General features: G+C 32.7%; 2 protein-coding genes across 6 annotated transcripts; one reads left to right on the forward strand and one right to left on the reverse strand.

Annotated features, from left to right (window-relative positions):
- Positions 1–8,504: 8,504 nt before the first annotated feature.
- LOC108211366 (MADS-box transcription factor 23) lies at positions 8,505–14,019 on the reverse strand. Of its 3 annotated transcripts, none has more exons than XM_017382947.2 (8): positions 13,774–14,019; positions 13,442–13,639; positions 12,022–12,100; positions 11,298–11,359; positions 9,479–9,578; positions 9,351–9,392; positions 9,208–9,249; positions 8,505–8,879 (listed from the first exon to the last, which is right to left on the reverse strand). In XM_017382947.2, the coding sequence occupies exons 2-8, from the start codon at positions 13,621–13,623 to the stop codon at positions 8,772–8,774; spliced, it is 615 nt and encodes a 204-aa protein (XP_017238436.1). In that variant the 5' UTR covers positions 13,624–13,639; positions 13,774–14,019; the 3' UTR covers positions 8,505–8,771. The 3 variants fall into 3 exon arrangements, with proteins under 3 accessions (XP_017238436.1, XP_017238437.1, XP_063947018.1); XM_017382948.2 differs by having other exon boundaries at positions 8,569–8,879; positions 13,862–14,000; XM_064090948.1 differs by having other exon boundaries at positions 8,682–8,879; positions 9,192–9,249.
- A 1,238-nt stretch (positions 14,020–15,257) lies between these two features.
- Positions 15,258–26,818, forward strand: LOC108215031 (uncharacterized). Of its 3 annotated transcripts, XM_017387350.2 has the most exons (10): positions 15,258–15,445; positions 21,784–21,890; positions 22,930–23,048; positions 23,121–23,249; positions 23,699–23,814; positions 24,108–24,189; positions 24,560–24,619; positions 24,712–24,819; positions 25,102–25,147; positions 26,367–26,818. In XM_017387350.2, exons 3-10 carry the CDS (start codon positions 22,983–22,985, stop codon positions 26,573–26,575), a joined length of 816 nt encoding a protein of 271 aa, XP_017242839.1. In that variant the 5' UTR covers positions 15,258–15,445; positions 21,784–21,890; positions 22,930–22,982; the 3' UTR covers positions 26,576–26,818. The 3 variants fall into 3 exon arrangements, with proteins under 3 accessions (XP_017242839.1, XP_017242838.1, XP_017242840.1); XM_017387349.2 differs by lacking the exon at positions 15,258–15,445 and having other exon boundaries at positions 21,567–21,890; XM_017387351.2 differs by lacking the exons at positions 15,258–15,445; positions 21,784–21,890 and adding an exon at positions 22,483–22,618.
- The last annotated feature ends 745 nt before the right edge of the window (positions 26,819–27,563 follow it).

Consider the following 27,563-nt stretch of genomic DNA (forward strand, 5'->3'; position numbering starts at 1 on the left):
ACTCGTCGAATTGATTAGACTCTTGATTAATCCCCATCAATTTGATTAATTATCAATCAACTCGATTAATTTTCGATTAATTTTTATTTCACAACTTCACCAATTAAATCGAATTTTCGCTGTTTACACCACTACTGAAAATCAATCACGTAAATATTAAAATTCGTGTCAGAATAAAAATCCGGGGATGAAGGAAGAGTATCTTACCATCACCCCTCTTCGTATGAATTAAATCTCATATGGCATTTTTATTTCTGACAAAGTAAATCTCATATTAATGTTAACAACGGTGTAAATCTCATATTACTGTTAACAACGGTGATCTCCATCATCATGATTCATGATTCATACTCGTGAATCTCAAGCGGCAAATTTGTTTAAAACATTCTAGCTATATGCTACTCTACCTAGCAATATGGTCTAGTAATCGATCGATGTGCTGGGGCCGTTTGGCCAAATTTAAAAAAAATGATTTCTCACTTAAAGTGAGGAAGTGGAGTGGAGTAGAAGTGAGAAATAAATAAGTTAATAAAGTGTTCGGAAAAGAAGCAGAAATGTGTGAGAGAAGCTAGCATTCTCAGGCCCTGTTTGTTTATCAGAATCAACTTCTGCTTCTGACTTCTGCTTTTCTTGACCCGTTTGTGTAAAGAAGCAGAAGCACTTTTAAGAAGCGAAGCTGAGAATCCTAACTTCTCTCTCATAGCTTCTGCTTCTTTTCCAAATACTTTATTCGTTTATTTACATCTCACTTCTGTAGTTTAAACAAGAAGTCATTTTTTTAAGCTTGTCCAAACGGCCCCTCAGTTTCTTAAAAGTGCTTCTACTATTTTACACAAAAGGTAAAAAAAAAAAAAAAACCATGGTTTCCGGACAGGCCCAATAAGTTAGCGTCTCAGGTCTTTCTGTGTACTCTTATTGGCTAGGTAACAAGCCTATAAATATTGGCTAACAAGCCTATAAATATTCCATCTAACCGCATTGTTATATTCAATGTAAATTAATTAGTTGCATGTCTATACGTGTAACGCTACATGCAATAATTAAATATTGGTCTGTTACCTCTTCTGTTTTATAACCGATAATCACTAAACATGGAATATTTCAGAAGAATTGGAAAGTGCAAGTTGTTTTAAAATATCGCAAACTAGTTGTCTCTACGCCTAAAGAGGAGGATGTAACAACGTCTAACCCTAGAAATGTCTCCATTCACATGCTATGAGAATCTAGTTGATTAATTAATGTACTAATGAATTAATTAAGGAGGATTAAGCTGACATGCAGTACATGATAGTTGCAGATTTGATTAAGCTAATTACCACGTACTAATACAGTAGAGAAGCCGGTGGTTTTACAAGGTTATTATATTTATTTTATTTTAATTTTTTCGTCTGTTATAGTTTAGATTTTAGCTTAGTTTGGAATTTTATAATTTACAAATGTATCCCATTAGGTAGATTATTAGGGCAGGTCTAGTTGAGCTCGCGGCCTGACTTGGCAATAATTTGGAATTTTTAGTTTTAAGTTTGTACAAATTCTGTGTTAAGTACGAGATCCTATTTTACAAACACACCCTCAGGAGAGAAATATGATTTTACTGTCATTCTCATCAAATCATTAATTATACTACATATCCTTCAAAAATCTAATATTTGATAAATTTAATGTCTTGTTTTTCTTGATTACATTTTAATAAACTATAATTAATTCTCTCTATTCAAATTACATATTCATTTTTTTAAATATTACGCATAATAAAAAATTTAATTTCAATAAGAAATTTTTGTTTTCAATCATGTATATTGCATTTTGGGAAATTATGAATGATACCATTGTGTAATTGACTTCTCTAAATGGTACCATTTCGTGTTTTTGACTTACAGGTGGTATCACTCAGTTTATGAGCCGCTAACGATATTACTATTCCGTCCATTAAAACGCTAAAAACGTTAGTTGACCATATTTATTTCATTTTTTCCTTTAAAAAACACATAAAATACATTTGATATCTGTATTCTTTCTTTGTGTCCATGTGTGTGTATAGCTGGATGAGAATAAAATAAAAAACAAAAGAGATATTCAGTTTATATGTACAACGGAGGTGGTGGGTTACGGAGCGAAAAAAGGGATTAGGTTTTGAGCGCTTAATTCAACTGATCCAGAAGCTTGATTCGGGTGGGTTGATTTATATACATGTATTAAGTGAGTTGGTATGACTATGTTTGTATCTTGTGCGTGCGATAGTGATTTGGTGGTGGTTGGGTTTGATCTGGCGGTCGGGGTGGTGGCCGGAAATGGGTCGGGAAAGTGAAATAGGAGAGGTCGAGTAAGGGTGAGGGGTTGGTTTTGTAAAGAATGGGTGTTGTCGTTGCGACGATTTCGTCGGAGTCGGTAGCGACAGAAGAGCATGAAGGCTGAGTTGAAATCACTGGTGATGGTGGTGGTGGTGACTGACAATCGAAAGGAGGAGTAACCCTAAACTCAACAAAGAACACAAAGAAAAAAAATATCAATATCAGTTGTATTTCATGTGTTTTTTAAAGAGAAAATACAAGATAAATACAGTCAACTAATGTTTTTAACGTTTTAATGGACGAAATTGTAATATCGTTAACAGATAATAAACTGAGTGGTACCACTTATAAGTTAAAAACACGAAATAGTACCATTTAGAAAAACCAATTACATAATGGTACCATTCATAATTTCTTCAGCATTTTTAATCCTTTGACTCAAAGAAATATTCATTTTTAATAAGGTATATTGCATTAATCAAACATGATTTATACCCAGACATATATGAGTATTTATACTATATTTTGTGACAGTTTGTAATCCATATTTTATAAATCTTGTATTTTGTTACTCCAACTTGTTTTTCCGTTAAAAATTATTGTTAATTTTACTATTTATGGTTTTATCGTCTTGTTTAAACCCTAAACGGTCACAAAAAAATATAAATACTCAGGTGTAATTATTAGACCAGAATTAGGAGTTACCAATCATAATTAATTTTATATTTATCAAAAAATTATAATCATAATATTGTAACTTAAATACATGATCCCATCATTAAAAGAGTTCTGCCGACTGCCCATCTTCACAACCCATAACGATGTTTTCTCCAAAGTGATTGAAACATGACTAAAGTGTTTATTTGTGGTCAGATCTCCGTGAATCGCTGATATTTTCCGAATCTAGCTTTACGAAATCTAATTAGTCGACTTCATTAAGAAATAAAAGAAGTAATAAGATCACAATAATTCATGTTGTTTTTTGGGGTGTGAACCAAGATGTCAAGTTTAATACAGTAGTATCTATAAACACTAGTCTAATAAACAGTAGAATTGGATAAATTGATGTTGAGATATACTCCCCACAAGGCCACAATACAGGTTGAGAAGAGTATGTACACCAATGATGATAAGATTATAATGTTGGATAAATCTTAAACGTCCTACACAAGTCTGGGAGACAACGACACCACTCAAAACCATGCACACACTCATCACTTTCAAAACAGCGGCTCGGCATTTAGCTTCCACATCTCTCTCTCCATCTCTCTCTCTCTGTCTCGCCCACAATATAGCTAGCTCCCAATACCACTCACTCGATGTAACACAATCCTGTCCTCTGTATAATATTATTGTTTATTACATAAATCCATCAACAACTGAGTTTTGTACGTTGGGTTGCCCATGTTTGTCGGTTGTTTGTGATTTATCAACTCTCTCATCTCATACCCTCTTCTAAACTTTTTTTTTTTTTGAGTAATACCCTCTTCTAAACTTATTTCTAATTATGAACTTTATTGTATTTGTTTTGAAATGCAGGTCAAGCTTTAATATTGGATTTAGTTTCTTATAGAAATTAGAAATACATTCCTAAGCAGAACGAATGAAGAAGAACATAACAGACATAATAAATTTGGAGATGACTATAAAATATTCGAACACAAAAGAAAGTAAGAGAGAAGTTTATGCAATATCTTTTTAAGTGTGTACATTTGTAGAAAGAAAATAAATTTCAGTGGTCCATACAAAAAAAAGAAAAAAGAAGAAGAAATTAAATTTCAGTGGTGGGTTAAAATGATATGGTGCGGTATTCTTCATGGCCCCCTCAATTCTTTATTTTGAGGACATAACGTCCAACACATATTTTTATATTATTATGAAGTATAGTTTCATAATTTTTTATTTTTCTTTTAAATACAAATTTAATATTTAAATTGTTATATTAAAAGCAGAAATTTGAAAAAATTATGTGACAATACTTTATATACATCTCAAAATATAGTCGAAATATACATACCGTTAATCCGTTAATGAAGGATAGAGGGACGGCTCTTGTTATATTTGGTGAGTCCCTCTGCCTCACTGTTCATTGGTTAAGAGCAAGTCCAATGCAAGATGCAAAATAATTATAGTTATTGTTATAATTTAACACTAAAAAGTGTTTTTTATTGTTAAAATAGAACTTCAACTCCAATGCTAGATGCATTTTGCATCCAAATAATTTCAAATTTAAGTAACTTTAGTCCCTCTCTCCTAAACTTTATTTAAAATTCACCATTATACATACCAATTATAGTTAGTTGATGATGTGGCATGGATGCATAAATACATCCTTGGTTTCAAAATTAGAACCAAAGATGCATATATGCATATTTGCATCCAAATATAGAACCCCATCGGAGTTCAGATTTTTAGCATTTGATTTCAAATTATAGAAATGGCACCACTTATAACATTGCATTAAACTTGTTCTAAGGCCCCGTCCTCGATGCAAGATAGAATTTTGAAGTATGTCTCAAAAAAAATATCACATGTTCTTTGTTCTTTACAAAATCATATCACAGAAATCACTCAATGCAGCTGAAAGTTACAATTACGATGATTATGAGGCTATTTGGATGAGTTTAAAATAAGTACTTATTGTTTAAAGTTAAAAAAGTGAAGTAAAATTTAGAAATAAATTAAGACTTATAAGTGATTAAAGTGTTTGTGAAAGAAGTAAAAGTCGTGAAACAAAATCTAGCATTCTTAAATTCTTTCATCTTTCATGTGCTTATTGACTTTTTACACAATCGGTATGAAGAAGTGCTTCTAATTTATAAACCTAGAAATCGAACTTTAAGCCCCGCCAAACACCCCTGTGATATATTCTCTAAATCATATTTTGTAACTTGCACGTCTAATGTCATAATTTTATGAAACCTGTAGATGCCTATAAATATAATGGTAGAAAATATCACATAATGATACAATGAAAACACATTAATCTTATAATATTAGGGACTCCGTGCTATGAGTGATGAAATTAATGCACTGATGAATATGTAATGGAACATGGACAATTACGTTAAATTAAATAATTAATGAAATAAATATTGTTGATGGCAAATGAGTTTCCTTATTAAACGTCTATAGATGGAACAATTGAAAGGTACAAGGCCCGTTTAGTTGTCAAAATTCAAAAGATTTCATTAACAATTTGGACTTAGGCTACGATGAATATTTGTCGTCAAGTCAATTACGACTCAAACTTTATTATAACTTGCAAATCTCTTTCGTATAATGCATTTTTTATAACTATCTTTATGAAACGATTTATATGCAGGCTCGATCTAGAAGGAGGGCATTCAGGTCGACCGTGTCGAGCCCAAAAAATTTTAGAAGTTCAGAAATTATATAATCCATACATTTATTACTAGTATACATCGATAATATATTTGTTACTAGTATGCATCGATAATTTAAACTTCAAGATGACATCAATTTCAATTATCAATAAGAAAGCAAAATCATCTGCAACCAAATTAGTCAAGAAGAAAACATCTTGGACACCCTAAAAAGTTGTGCAAAACAATACTCCCTCTGTACCTACAGGATTAGAATAAGAAGTTATGAAGAATCCAAGGATTACTATTTATATGTGCAATCAGCCGATCACCAGACATATATTCACACTTTTGCAGTGACACCAACTTTTCACATCGATCAATTGATTGATCTTGTGCATGCACTAGCTTAGCGCAAATCATTGAGTTTGCAAAAGATGATTTACACTTGATAAAAATTTAAAAACATTTATTATATTATTTCTGTACTGAAAGCACTCGTGACGTACTGCTAGCTTTGCCTGGACTAGGTCTTGCTCACATATTTATATGGGATATCTGTTGCCGGAAAGAATAATTAGAAGCCGTAATCAAACCACATTCCATATTAATAGTAGATTAACATAAGCACACTATGTTATGCAAACAACAGTTCAATACTAATACTAGTTAAAGTTTAAAGATATTATTAATTAATTAACAACTTATGAATGATAAATCATACATATATGGATAATAAAAAAATTATTTTTGACCCGTATTTCAATACTTAATATTTTTGTGTACTCAATTGGAACTTAACCAATAATTGTAAGATACAAAATATATTTATTTTATTTTATTAACTAATAAAATTAACATAACATGTCCAAGCTTTATAATGCAGCTGTACAATTTAATCAAATTATAGTAATTTAGAAGACGACGAGGTAGCTAGGCTAGAAAGACAGAAACAGTGTAAAAGGTAACGTGATCAAGAGTCAGCAGGAGCAGCGTTTTCACCCACTGATTCTGGTGTTGGACGTACATAAAAATCAGGAGCTACATATAGAGACACAGCCTAGAGAGATGCTTCATTTTGTCCTGTCGTTAAGGCAATAACATGGAGAGTGACCCTTGTTGAGTCTGGAATCAATGTATTTGCATGCAAGGGGAAATTCTTGAGGGTTTAATTTATTATTCTTTTGAATTTCTTCATCTACAATTTGTAGTTCACCTTCATGCAATGATCTGCTTTCTTTCATCATCGTTCTAAATCTTGTTTAAGTTTAAGATCAAATAATAGATGGTATAACATAAAACAATGTTTTACATATACTCAACTGAATGCTAAAATTGTCAGAGCGTAGCATAAAAACATTACGTTTAACTCCATTATTGTTCTAAATCTTATTTCAAATTGAGATTTGAAAAGAATTTTTCACTCGTCAAATCTCAGGTAGTCAGGCCTGTACAGTAGTTGAGTCTGTCCTGTTTATTGATTAATTGAACAAATTAACCTAACTGCAAAATGCGGATGTAAACATGATTTCATCTCACTTGCATATATACAAAATTTACAAATTAATTAAGCAACAAAATTATATACAATCCTAATGCAAATTACATGAATCTTATAAGAATTTCAAGTGTAATATTAATCAAATGATGATAAATAGATTAATCTAGCAAGAAAGAAATATTACTTCTCTCCTAACGCTTCAATTTTATTATATTTTTTCTGGTCTCTCACCAGAAGTCATAGTACCATTAAAATCAGAACATTAAGCAAGTATGCTTAGCAAAGGGACAGCTGCACTCTCATATATATATATATAGAGAGAGAGAATCGGAAATGACTGAAATATTATTAAATAAATTAATTAATGTGGAATTGCAGGATCAGTTTCACCATGATCAAATAGTGTTAAATTTTAAAATGTTAATATAAACCGTTGGACTTGGATGGGCCGAATCACAATATGCAAAACATAAGTTGCACTTGGGCAATTAGATACCCCTACAACCGGGCTAGTGAGAAAAACTATGGTCATATTGTGCTTTGTTTATACAAATAGTCTTAGCAAGTTACCTCTCAGAATTCTATTACAGCTTGTACAGCGATGCAAAATAGAAATTTCGTCCTTATTTGATTGATGTTACATTGTTTCGATAATATTTCTCAATCCTGTATCTCTCATTTTCATATACACTCACCCTTAATAAATTGAATTTGCAATATATTATATTTTGGAATTTAGGAGATATGGAATTTAGGAGATATTTAGGAGATATATTATATTTTCATATACACTCGCCCTTAATAAATTGAATTTTGCAATATATTATATACACTCGCACTCAATCAATTGAATGGCGGATGAGAATGATAATGGGTAATGGAAAGTACAGGAAAGAACAAAATTAAAACGCCCCCTTAATATATGGGCTAGCAATGTTTTTGCTCTATGCACCTTAGGAGACAACAAAATTGAAACAAACGCCGCCTTAATATATGGGCTAGCAATGTTTTTTCTCTATATATGCACCATCGGTCACCAATTTTCGAATAAAATCAACAATATTTCAGTATCTTTTTAAACGTTGACAGAATTTATATCCAAACTTTTACTCATTCGTTCACCTAATAAATTCCCTCTTCACTAATTTTCTCAACGGTTTATATTGCCAGAGATGCTATATATATCTCAAATTAGAGAGTTACTTGTGCTCTTTAGATGCCTTTTTCTCAATGATATTTGTAATTTTCTTGCAATGCTACTGTAGATTATGTGATATGAGTAATTTCTCCCCTGCCAACTTGCTATGACAAACAATCTCAGAAACTACTACTAATAATATTTTGAAACTTGCTTGTATTCTTTGTTACTACTATAGTTTTAAAACATTTTAATGATTTGTCGAATTTACTTTGTCAGCATCAATCTCATTATTTAGTTAAAAACGAGGTCTTGTTCATCTACCAAGTCTTGGATATCACAGTGATATCTTTCCTGGTTTATACATTGGCAGCCATTGAATGCAGCATTATTCTACTTTCTAAAGTTTGCAAACAAACGTGACATTAAGATGCTAACTAGTTTATATTGGTATAGTAAAATGTAGCGGATAGAAAGGTAAGCTGATTTTATAGTTTGAGCAGTTCAGAGTAGCATTATTGTGGCTGGCAGAGCTGGAGACGAATATGTGCATGCGCATCAATTTGATTTTTGGAACTTTCACCATTTCTGTTTGTTCCATCTGCATCTTTTTTATCGTTGACCTGTGATGCAAAATGGTTCTAGTTCAGGATTAAGCTGAAATATTAGAATATCAACGCTAAATATATTTGGTCATTGTTGAAAATCAGTCCATCTAAACCTTAAGGTATTAGAGGAAGGCACCAAATGGATCTTATGTTATATCCGCCAAACATGAGCTCTGACACCAAATAAGAAGGCCCCAAATGGATCTTATGCTATATTACAACAGCAATAAAAGGGGCTCATGATCTATAGAAGCCACTTCAAACCTTTGCTTCATCTGTCTATAGTATGTATAGTAGTTATGCAAATGCTTTCATATATAATCTAACCTTCTTAATGGTTTACCTTCTTATTTAAGTTGATGTTTTCTTGATGCATCTGATCTACCTGCAATTATAACCACTGAATTTAGCTATATGAAATTTTGAATGAACATTTTGGTACCAATATTGAAAGGATTATAGAGATTGCAAGTTATTAGTAATAACCTTAACATTGAGTTCGTCTATTTCATCCGTAAAAATTTGATCCTACATTATAAAGATTATGTTAGTGCACATTGTATAATCTGTATAAGATGATAAATGAGCACCAAATATGTGTGCTAGTTCAGAACCTTCCTCATGCGGACACAATGAAGGCTCATTTCAAGCTGAGTCTCCAAGTTTTGCAAATCTTTAGTGTTCAAACCAGAAAGCTCCTCACCCATCAGTTGTCTGTAATATCTCAACAAGTAGGATTAATGATGTTGTAGGGAATGAAAAGGATAAAATGTTAGAATTTGACTCGAGGGAGACGATGATGCAGCAACAAACAAGATATGATGATAATCAGTCTTGAAAACAGTTATGGGTGGTGATCTGGAGTGTTTAGCATTGCAATGGCTTGTTGATGTTCGGTTTGAATATGAGAATTGACTTTGGTCTGGCCGAGACAGCTCAAAAATAGAAGGGACTTTTATTATTAGTACTGATTATTTGTTTAGGTTATGCAATTGGCTGAATGTTAATCTGGAAAATTTTGGAGGTGGTCAGATGGATCAATGGTCTAGTTGTGGACTAGGGTCCTGGAGTAAAGTTTTCAGACAGAAGGCGAGTGGACTCAGATTAACTACAGGGCGAGGGATCAGAATTAGAAAGAAAAAATAAAAAAGCCTCAACTAAAGCATAAAGCTTCAAGTTTGCTCTGAAGCAAGTAGTTGTCAAATTACTTATTTTACGATTGGATAAATTTAATACCATCTCTGATCTCTTTCTAAGTATGTATGTAGAATTCTAAGTACAAATTAGTCTTAAAGTACTATATTGAGTAACAAGTATCTAGTCTTAGTACAAGTAAACTTCTAAATGGATAACAATCTTATTTCTGAATGGTAACAGCCATGCAACATAAAGACGAGACTCTTAACAATCTAAGACCAGTGGACAAGGCAGAGTAAGGTCTTGTTGTTAGTGTAATTTTCCTTCCACAGTTTGGTAAGGGGTGGGGGAATATAAGTAGGAGACTTGGAGGTAATCAAATTTGTGATCAATATGATAGCAAGTTACTGATAGAGCCTTGAGATCATAGGAGTAGGGCTCTATTAGAACTGTGATGCCTTTAGGTAAGGACACAGCGGTATAGGTATATTTCTGCAACGTCTAAAGACTTCAATTTGTGTTGTGATCGGGTATCGATAAGGTCCAGATGCATATTCACATCACAAAGGTAGTATCATCACTTTCTCTGATCCTATTTTTACATATCATTGACACATAGTTCATTAGACGTAGAGGCAAGTTGATAGGTCTAGCTTATTTTGTGTCTGGTTTACCCACATTGACCTATTTGGGAAGTGTGGGATTAAAATTCTAGTATGTTCAGTTGCATTTTAAAGGCACATATTTCGCACTATATTCTGCGACTTCAGTCTGTGTTAACTGTTAAGGGTTAAGCAGTGAGATATGACATTATATTGTAAAGAAGAAATCATGAATATTAGAGGAGAGTATTTGGGGAAAAAACAGTATGCAAAGTCCCCATATTTTTCCTCAGAAACTATGCTTGACAACAATTAAAAGTGTGGTCTTTGTTAATTTCAATTGTCAATTTGTAAATGTTAAACATATAATACATGAGATGCATATTAAGCCCACCTTAACACTTTTACAGTTCTAAGAGAGGTGGCAACTTGTCACAAATGATATAATTTGCACATCATATCATCTACTAGGGAAATTTCAGTATTCCCAAATATTATATTTTGACACTAAGGCTAATTATATTCTTAACGACAGAATCATATTATTCTACAGACCAACTCTTCAATCCCAACCAAGGACTTCCATTGACGGGTGTGTATCCTTCATTACACCCTCGGGGTTAAGGAGATGTAGTAACTTAACTGTTAAAATACATGGTAACACAGTTTACAACAGGGGAAAAACTTGTCATACCTGTGACTCCCTTGCAAGTCCTGTACTTGTCGTCTTAGCACTGTTGTCTCCCTTTCCCATAACTATAAGTTGAAGTATCAGAATCAAGTCACACGATATTAATCAAGGCGGCTTTATGATAGTGAAACTTCATCTATCACAGATTTATGCTTAGATGTGTATTACATTGTGTATGAGATCCATATTTAATCTGAAGGGGTCTAGTTAATTCGTCCTTCTCTGTCGTGCATCAGTATATAGACTGACTTGATCTTGATACTGTTAATACAGGATTGCTTAGATGGTCACAAAAGTAATTTGAAAGTTAACTGAAAATTGAAAAGAAGAAATTGAAATTATCTTTTTCCATTTCAATATGTGATCACTAATCAGTTATACAACCGGGTATTGTGGAATTGACATGAACGGTTATTGGACTTGGGATTCAAGAAAATGCTATTTGCCAGTTTATGATCTCTAATAGATAGTGTAGGATAGCTATAAATGATCTCATGGCTTAATAAAGATGAAAATAGTTTTTTTTTTGAAAAAGCTATGTGATGAATTGTAACAGATGAAAAACCAAGGTTTCTCTTTTCTTTTTTTGATATTTGGTGACTAAAATGATGATTTACATTATATATATGCAAAATATAGTTAAAAGTAGTATGTAAAAACATAGATGATGTTCAGAGTTCTTAAATAGAAGAGGAATGGGTGTCGAAAGAATAGGTAACTGAAGTACCTTGGCCTCAGTGACTTGGTTATCTGACTGGTAATGTTCAGCCTTTGCTTTATTGTACTTATCGATCACCAACTTCATGCTGCAGGAAGTAGCTTTATACGTTATCAGCATCGTCCTTCAGTTCTCTCTCAATGCAAGTTTATAAAAGAGATAAATGAACTCTTAACAACAATTTTTCATGTTTACTTAGACAGAACATTAGACATCTGTTGGTGTTGGTAATTAGAACATGCATCTCCTCCATCTGTCAATGTCCGCTAAGAGTTTCATCAGACTACAAACTGATGACTAGAATTCAGAAGAGAGGTACAATTAAGTAGATTTGTACTGTTATATTTCTAAACAACTTGTATGAGGCGTTATTTCAATTCATCGCATATTATCTATGGCAACTCACAGTCTGTCCTACAAATGAAATAGAAGACAACTCACCTAATTTAACTCCTTCTGATTAGCGTTTGTGGTAAGTATCTATACTTAAACATTTTTCAGTACTTTGCAATCATGTGTTCAGGGTGATTTTAGAATTGTTAAACTGAAACATATCATAATTTTTAAATGTTAATATTATGTTCAGCTTATAATTTTTAGTATTTCCTAATCCCCTGATAGTCATTAATTATTAATTGAACTATGTACATATAATCTGAATGAACTGTTTTATTAAAACACACAATACGGCCAACAGTGTCCTTGTGAAGGACATTGAGAACATTTAGAGAATGAAAACCTTCTACAACAGCCAGGAAACATAAACAATGAATGGGCGAAAGTTCTAGGCATTTGCCAAGATCAGGGAGAAGACAGTCGCTGTCAGTGATGATGATCTGGCAATTCAACTCGAACAAGCACTTTTACACAGTGAAGGAGTAGTGATGGTCTGGAAATGGAACTTGAGCAGGCAGCCAGGCACTCCCGGACTAAGAAGGATAGAGTGAAAGATTGAAGACCAACAAAAAGACTACTAAATGTAGCATCACCGTCAATGAGAATAGATGAATTCATTGAATTGGAAATTAGAACAACCATTTGTGAATAGGTATTTAGGAAAGAAACGATATTTTGCTGTAGAAACTTGTTCAGCTCAGCTGCTCAGGGGGCGCAGGGCACAGTAGCTGTAGCTTTAATTGCAATGTTTCCATGTTTGTTTATTTATTCAGTTTATAATGAATTCCTTATTCATTCTCTAAACAATACGCTCTTGTAGCCATTATAATTGTCGTTTTTGCGTTGTACACATTAAAGACTCACCAGGTATGCGTAAATCTATCATTGTGATTTGTGATGGACAACAACAACCATGAAACAAGAAAAAGATTGTCATGTAACTCAACATATATAGATCCAACTACCAAATAAAATATATTTAAAATTAAATCGCGGCTATCTATAAAAAGAATATATAGAAAAATTAGAGAACCTGGTGCTAGAGAAATCATAAAGCTTGCTGGTGTTGGAAAAGATGATGACACCAACATCAGCATCACAGAGAATGGACAGCTCTTTGGCCTTCTTTAACAAACCCTTTCGTCTCTTGGAAAACGTTACTTGCCTGCTCGTCGAATCATCAATCTTCTTTATCACTATTTTCCCTCTCCCCATACTTGTCGATCCCTACCTACTCAGATCACAAACATTCAGAATTCAGTATTTATAAATAATTTAGACCGGGGCTTCAGTCTGGTTTAGCCTCGAAAACAACTCAATACATAAGATAAAAATACTAATGTTAGAGATGCACAAGTAATATACTTAAATGCTTCCTGTCAAAATGTTGGTTATATCAGCTGGTATTCACATCAGCTTCTGTATATGACATGCCAGGATATATACTATGTACCTGCTCAATATGAAAATCTGAATATGTATTAAAAGGACATGGTTGACATAGGCTTTTGTGTGTCTGTTTTGTTGTGTATACTAAGAAGACTAAGAGCAGTTGGTGACTTGGTGTAGTTGCAGAGCTGCAGAAACAAATCATGGTCAATCAGTATTGCTTTTTTTTGTTGGCTGCTGTTATAGCGAATAGATCACTGACGCGTGCCTTCACTTGACACTGCATTTCTACTTCGGGACATGTACATTGTTTATTCACTACTTTCTTCTCGTTGCAGCCACCATTGAAATGTATCCTGCCTCTCAATTATAAAAGTAAGTCAGTACTATATTACTCCCTCCGTCCCCCTCATTTGTTTACATTGAGGGACGGGAGCTCGGCACGCATTCTAATGCTCTCCTAAAACGTAGTTCGGTAAATTATTTTGAACTTTTTTTTCTTCTGTATAAAAATTTGATGTTTAAATTTTTATACAAAAAAAAAAAATTTTAAAATAAGCTATAGAACTATGTTTTATATGCGCATTAAAATGCGTGTCGAGCAGTGTGAAAAAACTGTAAACAAATGAGGGGGACAGAGGGAGTATAACTTACATATATGAGTATAAATTATAATATAGTATATTAAATATTAATATATAATAATTATTCTAATTTTAAACTATCTTCAAAAATGTTGATATATGGAAAATTTAACATGTTCAGTTATCATAAATTAAAAATTTATTAATTTTGAGAAATATAAATGTAATAATATGTTTATTAGTTGTATAAAAATCGAATTTAATTAAAGAATATATATTATTTTAATATAAATATATCTCTAGAATAAAATTAAATATTAATATATATATATATATATATAATACAAATTTATTTATACATAATGTGATGACCTGGATTTTCAAAAATTATTTTATTATTTTTATTCCTGATTTTTTTCAGAAAATTCAGAATAAAATTTAATATGTTACTCTAGTTTGACAATTTTTACGTATCAGTTCAAATTATTTTTCGGGACATCAGGGGTATCAAAATTTTATTGTTTGTTCAAATTAAATGTCATGTTAAATATGTGAATTACTTGTTATATGATTTAATTGTTTATTTGGATGTGATTTATGCCTGTGTGCATGTTTGTTACTAATTGTTGTGTTGTTTTAGAAATATTTATAATTTTCTTAAAAAAATAGATTTTTGGGAAAATGAATTCTTGAAAATATGAAAGTGATTTTAAAAATTCTTTTAATTATTTGATAATGATAATAAATATTTTTACGAGATTTATAAAAATATCTCGGTGATGTTTTGAAAATATTTTGTGGCAAGTTATACCGTAAATTGTTAAAAAGCGGGTTACAATTTCAAGCACCGCCTATGTATATACACAAACAACAGTTCCTCTCTAGTCTCCCTCCCTCTCCTAAGTCTCTCTCATCTCTTTCAATTTCTACCGACTCTGTCTCTCACTCCAACAACAGTATTGCTCCGCTTTCCCCCGATAGTCGCCGTCGTGTGGCCACCGCCGCCGTCCTGTTTTACGAGCCACTGTTGAATCATCCCGCAGCAACGCCTTCGATTTCAATTGGTATACCCCAGTTCTGCTTTGTAAATCAGTTGTTTAACCGTTTATTTTTGTTTCAATTTGAATTATTCAATCGATTGCTATGTGTGTGTGAGCAGTTGATTTGTGTGGGTATAAACCGAGTTTATGTGTATGTATTAACAGGTTGTATAGTTGTGTTTATAAAAACAAATCAGTTGTGTGATGTATTTATATATATGTATGTGTGTGTGTATTTACATACATGGTAATTGAAATTACATTTGGGAGAATTGTGTTTATATGTATGTATAATTGATGTGTGTGTATAATCTGATTTATGTGACATCTGTGTTGCTATGTGTTAGTTGAGGCTAGTAGTAAAGTGGTTGATTAAGGGTATTTTAAGAGTTAAGTAGTGGTTTAAAGATTTAGAACTATTCATACTTGAGTTGAAAGTTTTGGCCGTTGCTGGTCTGTCTTGCAGCAAAAATCTGGGTCAATTGAGTTGAGTTATGTGCTTAATTTTCCTGTGATAATGTGCTACTTGGAGTCTAGATCAAGTACGAAAAAGAATTTCAAAGCTTCGTTAAACGAGCTAAAAGATATGTATGTTTTAGTACAAGGCGCGCTGAAAATTCTGGGCAGTCTTGTCCTGTTCCATGCCCTGTTTTGCTATCTTAAACTCAAGCTTTGCTTTTGAAATTTTTACTATAGTTAGATGTTAGTGTCTGGATTATGTCATTAAAATTTTATACAAATAGACCAGTTTTTCTATTTATTAAAATTCTTAGCGTGGGCCTGGTTCTGCAGGACAGATTCAGGTCCTGACTTGCAGGCCTTGTTTTACTCCCTTAAACATTGAATTTGCTTCTGAAATTTTTGTAGTAGATTTGAATAATGTTTAGGAATGTCTCATAAAATTTTTATATTAAAATGATAAATTTTCATTTTATTAAAAACACAGAGTGAGGACTATTTGAACTATTGTCTAGTTTTCTTTCTTTGTTAGTGCATATTCGGAGTTTATGTTTGATTGATTACATATAATTGATAAATGGATTCTTGTAGTGATGGTAGCTTGTTATTTGTTTAGCTTGATTTCATGTTCGAATATAGAGGGCTTCATGAGTTTTACTTGATATATATGGAAAGTTATTTAAAAGTAAAATTGAAAGATGTAGTGATTAAAGATGAGTTTGACTTTTAATAGTTATCATTAACTATATAAGTAAGAATGAATTGAGATTATACTTGCATAACTTGAATTATATGTTGATGCATATAAATTGTATAGATATGATTAGTGAATAAAGGATTTGGACGTTAGTTTGGAGTATAATATGACATTAAGTTGGGAATTGATAATTACCGAAGTATATTTGTTGAGTGATTGATCTTGTATCTTGCTCTGTGTTTTATTTGATGTTAAATTAGTAATTGCTGAGTATTGAGTTTGGATTGAGTTGTTGATTGCTGCATAGTATAGAAAAACAGGTGGATAGTCTGATAAATAAAGGAGATGCTGCAGAATTTTTGTTAGAAATTATATATGATTTGCTTATGGAATGATATTTAATAGTTAATAGCAAATTAGTATAATTAAACCGAATTGTGTTTATGTGTTAAGTGATCACTGGTAACTTTTGGTAGCTAAAAGGTTATGTGTTTAACTGTGTGTTGCGTGTTTAACTGACTCAAGGTGTATATACATTATATAATTATCTATTCATAAATATGCGAAGGGTAGATGATTACAGACTTTGGTAGTTATTCCGAATTAGTTAATATCGCCTGGCGACTGAAGTTTCGTTTAACTCTCGTATAGAGTCGACTAAGACATGCTTGGCAAGTACACTCAAAAGTAGTCGTAGAGTTCAGGCAGTGTTGTGAAAAGCGCGCCTAGGCGAGCGCCTAGGCGCAAAGCGAAGCAAAGCGCACCCTTAGCGCCTCATATATGTCGAGGCGAAGCAACTTCAATGAAGCGCACGCTTTTAGCCTTGAAGCACAAAGCGCGCTTAAGCACGAAGCGGCAGAAAAGCGCGCTTTAGCGAAGCTAAGCGCATAATAAGATATTTAATGTTATTGGGCCACTTCTAAGGCCCAAAAGTACTAACCCATAACAAAAAAAAAAAAAAGAATTTTGGGTCACTTTTAAGGCCAAAAAGTCCTAACCCATAACAAAAAAAAGATTTTTAGGCCCAAATAAAAAGTACTAGCCTGGAATTCTGCCTAAGAAACATAAATTTTGAATTTTAATATTTAATTTTAGGATTGTTTTTCCCTCTAAAAGTATTATTTAATATATTATAAAGGATACATTAAGTTATTTTTGGCTTAAAGTGTGATTTAATATATTATGAAGTATAAATTATGTTATAAACCTATATACATATATCCTAAATAATAAATAAAAAAATTGTAAAACATGCGCCTAGCTTCAAAGAAGCGCGCGCCTCGCTTTTGCGCTTTGCGCCTAGGCTCCAGAGAGTTTTGCGCCTCGATGCGCTTAATGCTTTCGATAACACTGAGTTCAGGATAACCCGATAAGGCGAAGTTGCTCCAAGAGAAAGTCTATCAGAGTATAGTCAGTACGGAAGTTCGCAGTATCGAGGCAAGTATTTCTACCTCTCTCTTATATTGGAAAGATCAAGTATACAGTTCTTTTATTCAAAGAAAAGTGTTCATATCCATATTCCGTATTTTAGAATTTCTGTCAGTACTTTTACCTTTCTCTTGCAAATTAGAAGCAAGTGCACGTTCCTTTTACTTACTGCAAATGCATGACTGAGGTGCGATTTTGATTTGAAAGGTTGACTTACCAAATTGATGCATATGATTTCAAAATCTCTATAAATGGTTTTCATAACTCGGTTTAGTTCCTCTGTAAGGCTTATCTGTTATAAGTATACTTCTAATGGAATAAACCTTTTCTTGAAAATGTTAAAGCTGTAGTTTTGAAACCTATATTGGGTAGGTTTGCGTAAGAGGCCCAGACACCGGCCCAGCGTGAAAGGTGGCTCCTTCAGCCCGGAATACCGGATTTCGTAATATTTGTGTGGCCTAGCTTGAAAAAGACTAGGTTCTATGGACTATAGTGCGACTGATCATCGGCTATAGCATGGTGTCTTATTTAAAAACCCAATGAAACAATGAATAGTTTGAAAAAGAGATTATCTTATGTTGAAAAGATGATTGATTTCATTTTTAACTCTACAGCTTTAAGTTCATATATTGATGCAGAACTGTTTTATCATCGTGTACCATTTTACTCTTTTTATATCATACCCTGGTACTGAACTGTTGATTTACAACATCATTATTTAATCCAGAGTTTACTTTTACTTCAAACATTCCGATTCACTTAAATTTGTATATCTTGTGGCTTTCACCTATCATATTCTTGCTGAGCATTATTGCTCATTCTTGCTATTCCTTCTAACCCTTTTCAGCTAGGAATAAAGATGATTCACTTAAGACTAGACAAGGATTGCAAGTGGTTAAGTTTCAAGCAAATGGTCAGGTAGAGTATGCAGGACGATGTCATTAAGACTAGATGCAGTTGGAGTTCTGCAATTCAATTCAGTTGGAAATTAGATTTGTTTATTTGGTTATCAGCTACTCTTCTTATCGAGGTTTAGCTGATAATGTAGTTTAATTTGTAATAAAGATTTAATAGTTTTAGTTTCTGATTTCAATACTGTAACCTGTATGCGATCCTGTTTTCAGGGGGTGAAATTGATTTTCAATTTGAATCATTTTTTAAAAAAAATATCCAGGTTCTGAAATACTTGTTTTTATTTTCTTTCAAAAATACAGGTTTTAAATTATTTTTATTTACACGTGGCACCAAATCCAGACCCCCGGATTTGAGGGCTGTCACAGTTGGTATCAGAGCTACAGGTTATAAGTTATTGAAATCAGAGTGTAGGTTGTTATTATTGGTTAAATAAAGAGAACACGTGTAACCTCACATAGAGGTATCGTAAGACTATTTGGGGATAGTCCTTCTGAGCAGAATAAAATGAAGCTAGAGGATTAAGTTTCAGTTTTTATACTTATAGACATGACAAGTCCTAAATCTAGTTCTTCTAGTCCCTAGTATATTGACCAATTCAGAGTTATATCATTCTAAGAGGGTCAAAGTTAGACCTATCAGAAGAACCTTCAAGTTAGAAGCAGTTGAGGTCAGACCCGTAGAGATTCTCACACAGTCTAATGTATCATTTATTGTATATGCCAAGTGTTGAGTATTGATCGGAGAGTCACCTTTTTTTTATTCTTATCAGAGATATATGGAATTGGTGAAAGAATATAGGTGTTATCATGTCTGAGTTTAAAGCTTTGTGTATAGTTAAGTAGTGAGCGTTAGAGCTATGTAGAGTTCATGTTAGATTACTCGACTTAGTATCAATGAGTGAGTTAAGACGTCAACGCTTTATGGTGATGATTGTATAAAGTTGGGTAAGGCCTCTGACCGACAACGATATCGATGATGGGATCTTCAGAGGCTATTATGAGTCAACGGTAATATATGAAAGTGATCACTAAGAACGTCGAGAAGAATTGTTAGAATCAAAATGAGTAATCAAAGGAATCGATCAAGAAGACACCTGTGAGAATCCTGGCAATACCTTTCTCATTGTTGATTATATTGATTATTTTCCTAATCAGTGAATTATTTTAACATTCCTTTCATAAAGATGTTCGTTGACAAGCATATATCCTCCCTCTTGACTTATAGGAGGATGCATGTATTCATTTTATCCTTTCTGATTATTCTTTTCATTGAGACTAGCACCGTTTGAACATATTCGAGTTTTGCCCAAATTGTGCGTCAGATTTTGAATCGTCTTGATTGGTTAAAAGACAATAATTATTCAACTCATTCTGAATCGCTTCCATGTATCTGTACTCTAACTGAGATGAACAACCCTACCTATAGGGGACACAAGGACTCTCTGTCTGTGTGATAGAAGTTTGATGGGACGCCATCACTTGTGTGTGTTGTATATTACAAGAAGGTTAACTACCTTTAGTAGTGTCTTAATCAAGACACACAACACTAGTTCATTAGATTATATTGATCTCTCAGTTACTCTTTTATTTCAATCACGTAACATTTGCTCTAATAGATATATTCTTTCATATTTTTTATCTTCAAGATTCTTGTATCTCTAATAGTTGAAGGTATGCCATCTGAGTTGCCAAGATAAATTAAGAGCATCTCCAACGGCATTGGCTATAATCGTTGGCTAAATGGGATCTGTAAGACATTATGTAAAATTTGCTGAACCTGTAAGACATTTTGCTTCAATGGTATTGGCTATATTGGTTGCCTATAATTTAAAAAGAGTATGTTATTAATATTTTAGTTGTTATAAATAGAATATATCAGTTTAATATGGTAATAAATGATGTGTAATCATCCTACAGATTTCTTACAGGTCTGTAGAGGTTCAACAAATTTAGCCATCCATAGGAATTTGGCTAAATTTATAGACAACAGGTCACTATGGTTGGAGTGTGAAATTTTGAAGTGGTTGGCTAAATTTTTTATTTTTGGTATGATTATTCACTTTTTAGCTAAGGGGTCTCCATGGTTGGAGATGCTCTAAGCCTTTATAGTAGGAAGTAACATGAACAAAAGCGGATGATGATACAGATCTATGGAAACAATCAAGAGAATTTTATATGAGAAAGGAGTATTAGGAATTGAAGATATCATACACTGTGGTTTTCTTTTCGCTGATTCCGAGGACGGAATCCTTTTAAGGGGGTAGATTGTGATGACCTGGATTTTCAAAAATTATTTTATTATTTTTAATTCCTGATTTTTTTCAGAAAATTCGGAATAAAATTTAATATGTTACTCTAGTTTGACAATTTTTACGTATCAGTTCAAATTATTTTTCGGGACATTAGGGGTATCAAAATTTTATTGTTTGTTCAAATTAAATGTCATGTTAAATATGTGAATTACTTGTTATATGATTTAATTGTTTATTTGGATGTGATTTATGCCTGTGTGCATGTTTGTTACTAATTATTGTGTTGTTTTAGAAATATTTATAATTTTCTTAAAAAATAGATTTTTGGGAAAATGAATTCTTGAAAATATGAAAGTGATTTTAAAAATTCTTTTAATTATTTGATAATGATAATAAATATTTTTACGAGATTTATAAAAATATCTCGGTGATGTTTTGAAAATATTTTGTGGCAAGTTATACCGTAAATTGTTAAAAAGCGGGTTACAATTTCAAGCACCGCCTATGTATATACACAAACAACAGTTCCTCTCTGTATAGTCTCCCTCCCTCTCCTAAGTCTCTCTCATCTCTTTCAATTTCTACCGACTCTGTCTCTCACTCCAACAACAGTATTGCTCCGCTTTCCCCCGATAGTCGCCGTCGTGTGGCCACCGCCGCCGTCCTGTTTTACGAGCCACTGTTGAATCATCCCGCAGCAACGCCTTCGATTTCAATTGGTATACCCCAGTTCTGCTTTGTAAATCAGTTGTTTAACCGTTTATTTTTGTTTCAATTTGAATTATTCAATCGATTGCTATGTGTGTGTGAGCAGTTGATTTGTGTGGGTATAAACCGAGTTTTAGTTTAATTTGTAATAAAGATTTAATAGTTTTAGTTTCTGATTTCAATACTGTAACTTGTATGCGATCCTGTTTTCAGGGGGTGAAATTGATTTTCAATTTGAATCATTTTTTAAAAAAAATATCCAGGTTCTGAAATACTTGTTTTTATTTTCTTTCAAAAATACAGGTTTTAAATTATTTTTATTTACACGTGGCACCAAATCCAGACCCCCGGATTTGAGGGCTGTCACACATAATATAACAAATATTTAGTTATATCTTTTCTTAGGAATATTTGTGATAGTATCAATTCACTAATAAATAAATTATTCATATAATTAGCGGTTCCTAATCATTATAAAACAAATTTTAATTTTTTAAAAATATATATTTTTTATATCATTTTTTCAAAATATTAATATTCGATAGATATCTTATATTCGCTTTTCAATAAAAATTAAGGACAAAAAATATAAAAACTTATTTTGAATAAAATTAGACATAAATATATTTTAGAAATAAGCCTACTTGGCCAGATTGTATTTTGGGATCCCTTAATTTTCAGTCCCGTGTTTTGTGAATAGTATGCCGACGGGGCTACACAACTCCGGCGGCGTATGCAGGTAATTTATCCTCTCGTGATTTGTTAAGCTGCTTCTCTTTTTCTTGGCTTGTCGTTTTGCTTGTAGCTTGGATTTCTAATTTGGGGCTCTGATTGCTTATCTGATTCACTTAATTGCAAGTTGTGTAAATTGTAAACTCAAAAACTAGATTATAACCCAAGAATTAGAAACAGTTACAAATCAAATGGTGTCGTGAGTTATCGAAAATTTTACTCATTTATCGTGATTATTCAATTAGTAAAGTTGGACTGGAAGAAATTGAAATTTTTTATTTAACGAGATTATTTGCTAAACAGTGTCTTTTTTTACAGACTCTGAAAGATTGTTGTGCTTGATTCAAATCTCGAAATTTATAGCCGAAAAGATGATGCGGTCGTTAATTAAGGCTACTGCTAAACGCAGCATTCATCTTGCTCAACTTAATTGCCAGGTACTTTTTTTTATCTTCGCCGCCTATGTAGTTATGTTCGTTTATTTGTTAATTTCTATGATTTTGTCGCAGAGAGGGATGCACACCAGAAATAAAAAGGCAATGGAGCTCATCGCTAAAGGTTGGAGTGCCTTGAAAGAAGTTGATAGAGTGATTGATTATTGTGAACTTAATGATAAACGTCTCATTCCTCTACTTAGGGTAATGTTTACCAAAATTTCAATGTGTCTTGATTTATCATTCTAGGTTGTTTATGTTGTCATATATATAATTCCTGGCAAGTACATCAACTGTGTGAAATATATTATGTTCGTTAAATTTGTTATTAACGTTCTTAGTAACAAGATCTGAAGCCATTTTAAAATGGAGTACTTTCTTCTTTGCTAATGAGAAATAAAGTATTTGTTTCTTTCTCTGTTACAATTCATTTTTGTAAAGTCTCTTTTGGTTGTAAATCAATGAATATTTGAGCTGCAGTTTCCATTGAGTTATTTGTTTTATTTCAACCCTGGTTTCTAGCTAAATAAAATTGGACTTCCCATCCGGGAGAAACATTCTTTGTCTTCCTCTGTATTCTTTTTCATTTGAATAAAAAAAAAATTGTTTGACATTGGTTGCTTACAGTTGCATTTGGTTCAATTATATGTTAGACAGCAAAGGAAAACTTTGAATTGGCTCTGGAGACTGACAACTCTAATACACATGCAAGATTTTGGCTTTCCAAGCTGCATTTGAAGTACCATGTCCCAGGGGCATGCAAAGCAGTGTATGGAATCTTTTTTTTCCTTTCATCTTATGAATTCTGATAGTATCAGTTTCACGGCATTTTATGCCGTTCACATTTCGTTAGATCACTAAAGTTTTGGGTTGTACTGCCTCCCCGGTCGAGATTATTTGAACTAGGTAGAGAATGACTAAGTGTTCGAAGTTTCTTGAATACTAATTATATTTCTATCCACATGGTCACATGTTGTTCACCATACCCTTTATTACTGTTCATTTATTCATATGTTGCTTACGCTCTAAGTCTAAAACTTCTTGACTTTTTTGTCTTATTAGAGGGGCTGCGTTATTAGTAGAAGCCGCAGACATGGGTGATGCAGATGCACAGTATGAACTGGCTTGCCGCTTAAGAGTTGAGGTCAGATTCCTCAAGTTCTTTACTTTTCATTGTGAAAATATGGTGAAAGTGATTAGTGATTGGAGACCTGTTAGTGTCTTAGTTAATTCTTCGTATGATATTTCGTGGCCCATCAACTGTCAATTATAATTTATTTGAAGCAGTCTGACAGCTGTCAGAGTCGATGGCTTCATGCTCTTGGTATTTTTGTTTTTCTTCTTGGTCTGCAGTAAAAATTATGTTCTCATTAGATTGATGCTCTGAAATCTGGTTTAAACGTTTGGATTTTCTCTTGTTGCGCGATGTTATAAAATATTCTTCTAGGATTTATCTCTCACCTTTTCAGTAGAGTTTATCTAAATCTAGTATCCTCTTGGTGGTTTTTGAATAGAATGACTATGTTCAAGCTGATCAGCAAGCCTTCCAATATCTAGAGATGGCAGTTGACCAGGTGTGTTAAACCAACGATTCACCACCTCACGAGTTAGTCTCGACTCTCGACTCTCCATAGATGTAACCCTAATGAAACTTATTATATTCTAGTTACATCCAGCTGCACTTTACATGCTGGGAGCTGTATATCTGACGGGGGATTGTGTGAGAAAAGATATTTCGTCAGCAATATGGTGTTTTCACAGAGCATCACAAAAGGTACCAGCAGTGATTCTTTTTGTCAATCTTGTGCTGGATGGGCTTCAAATATGTATTAAAACTGTTTGCCTAAATGGCTTGCTAAAGTTAAGGGTCACTAGACTCACTACCGAGTTCCAGTATCTTTGACCTCTGCATTTATTTTGTATTGAAATAGAGCTAATTCTAAGCTACCTAAGTTGTATGCTTGAACTTCTATACATGGAACTCGATCTTGCAAATCAGACTCACTCGGTTATTTGACCAACTTTTACACATATCAACTTTTGTGCCAAAATGCAGGGGCATGCTGGGGCTGCTATAGCATATGGATCCCTTCTTCTTAGAGGTCAGCTTTTATATGTTTTAGCATTACTACATGTGGATCCTCTTTAAGTTTCTTTCCTTTACTTAGTGGAGAAATATGTACTTGTCCTTTAACTATTCATTGTGCATAGTGTCTACCCATCATTTCAGCTAATATCTATCTCCTGAGGAGAAAATGTATAGTATATTGTAATTTTAGGCTAATACTGTATACCTTTTTTACTATAAGTTTTTTGAAAGTGTAGCTATTAAAACCCTGTGTTTTACTTGTGTTTATTTATAACACTATGTTGCAAAAATAATAATTTAGTCTTATTGATTATGCAAACCAAGATGAGATATAAAATAGCAATATAATTTAATTATACTTTTTACCATACTATACAAGTATACATTTTGTTCTTAGCACAACTAGTTGCTTTAAAATTTAGATACAATTATTTATATATTAAAAGAAAGTTAGAATTGTGTTATTTGGTACAATATTGTACTCCCTCCGTCCCGGTCAATTCTATACAGTTTCCTTTTTGGGATGTCCCATCATTTCTATACATTCCCAAAATAGCAATTTTTTACAATATAAAACACTATTACACCCACTACATTCTTCCACTATCTCCATTCTATAATAATAAAAACACTATTACACCCACTACTTTCCTCCACTATCTCAAATCTATTATTAAAAATAAATGGGTCCCGCCACTTTATCCACTTTTCATCTAACTTTACTCATTTCTTACCCTTTTTCTTGGTCTCCATGTCCAATCCCAATGTATATTATTCATTGGGACGAAGGGAGTAATAGTTTTACGTTTAAACATAATCTAATTTTGATCAGACTAGGATCGTTTGTAAAATATTATTATTATACTATTAAAGGATGTAATAATTATAAAGTTATTGAAACTATTAGATAATAAACTTCATAGTATTTGTTTTTACTAGCTTTGTTATCAGATCAAATTACACTACATGTGGAGAATGACAACTATACACTTGTTATATAATTTTTAAATTCTAGTGTTGTATTTCAAACTATGGTGGTTCATGCTTGTTATAATAAGATTTATATGTTACTTTGAAATCAAAGATGGATAGCGTGACTTGTCACTTTATCTCATGAGAATCTGAAATTTGTATTATATAATTTATTTTTGTTCCACTTTTCTGCCTTGCAAGTGTATTTTACTTCAGTCGAAATTGTTATAAAGCATGCTGGGTCGTGTCTCTTTCTACAGGTTTTCAAGTTCCAGAGTGTCTAACCAAATTTACTGTGAAGAAGGACTCATCTACTAGAACATCAAGGAAAAATGCAGAGAACTCTAAAAAAAATGCACTTGAGATGGCAAGAGAACAATTTGAAATTGCTGCTAAAGCAAAATGTGATCTCGGATTCAGATGGTTAAAAAGACTTGATGAAGAAGAGAAGCGTTTAACCAATCTATAGTCTATTATTTACTGACAGCAGTAAAAGCTCCTATAGCTGTCAGATGTTTGTAAGCTGAAGCCTAGGTGTGCTTACAATTTTAGTGAATACTACATGTCCTTAATAGCCTAGACTTACAGTTGTATGCTTGAAATCTTTGCTCGGTTTGGGGTAGTTTTGTGTCATAAATGTTTATGAATAGATCTTCACTTGCCTTTATGGATTACAGATTAATTGCAGCATATTTTAAGTAGAAATTTGCAATGCCCCGGCCTACTATTATATGATTCGGTTTCTTGAAATTTGATCTGTAATTACAGGCAATAAGTTTACATAAGCATAATTATGGAGCAACAATGTTTGGACATGCATTGTTAGGGTAGTACATAACCTATACTAGTCATCGAGTGTAGACATACATTAGAACTTAGGAGGATGCTATATTATGGAGCAACAATATTTTTGCTGATATTTCGTCTATTTGGGAATATAAGAACCACCGCTCTGGCTTCTCCTTAGCTCGAGACAATTTAAATTACTATCATTATATTAGTCTATTCTGCCCAACAATGTTTTTGCTGATGTTTCATCTATTTGGGAATATAAGAACCACCAATCTGGCTTCTCTTTAGCTTGAGACAATTTAAATTACTATCATCATATTAGTGTATTCTGTCCAGAAAATGTCTTACAGTTTTCAATCATACAGTGTATTATCACAAATTATTATAAATAAAATGCAATTTGATATAATATAAGTTGAAGCAAAGTGAAGAAGAAGTTGTAGCACCACAAATTATTATAAATGCAATGTGGTTTAATATAAGTTGAAGTAAAGTGAAGAAGATACGAAACACTTAACGAGGTTCGATCCTAATTCTGTTTATGTACATATCTCTTATCAACTTGATAGGATATATATTCAAGATAAATCAATTACGAATAATAATATATATTTGTTTAACCCGTTCATCGAAAGTAACTTGCTATAGTACCTAGCAAATTGAAG

The sequence above is a fragment of the Daucus carota genome, chromosome 3 (assembly GCF_001625215.2).
Source record: "Daucus carota subsp. sativus chromosome 3, DH1 v3.0, whole genome shotgun sequence".
NCBI lineage: Eukaryota > Viridiplantae > Streptophyta > Magnoliopsida > Apiales > Apiaceae > Daucus > Daucus carota.

What these genes read in the sequence shown, in the direction of transcription:
- LOC108215031 (XM_017387350.2), top strand. Translation starts at nt 22,983, where the DNA reads ATGATGCGGTCGTTAATTAAGGCTACTGCTAAACGCAGCATTCATCTT. An exon ending in TTGCTCAACTTAATTGCCAG is followed by an intron (nt 23,049 to 23,120) that starts GTACTTTTTTTT and finishes ATTTTGTCGCAG; the next exon opens with AGAGGGATGCACACCAGAAA. An exon ending in CTTGCCGCTTAAGAGTTGAG is followed by an intron (nt 24,190 to 24,559) that starts GTCAGATTCCTC and finishes GTTTTTGAATAG; the next exon opens with AATGACTATGTTCAAGCTGA.
- LOC108211366 (XM_017382947.2), bottom strand. Translation starts at nt 13,623, where the DNA reads ATGGGGAGAGGGAAAATAGTGATAAAGAAGATTGATGATTCGACGAGC. An exon ending in TATGATTTCTCTAGCACCAG is followed by an intron (nt 12,101 to 13,441) that starts GTTCTCTAATTT and finishes TACTTCCTGCAG; the next exon opens with CATGAAGTTGGTGATCGATA. An exon ending in GACTTGCAAGGGAGTCACAG is followed by an intron (nt 9,579 to 11,297) that starts GTATGACAAGTT and finishes GAGATATTACAG; the next exon opens with ACAACTGATGGGTGAGGAGC.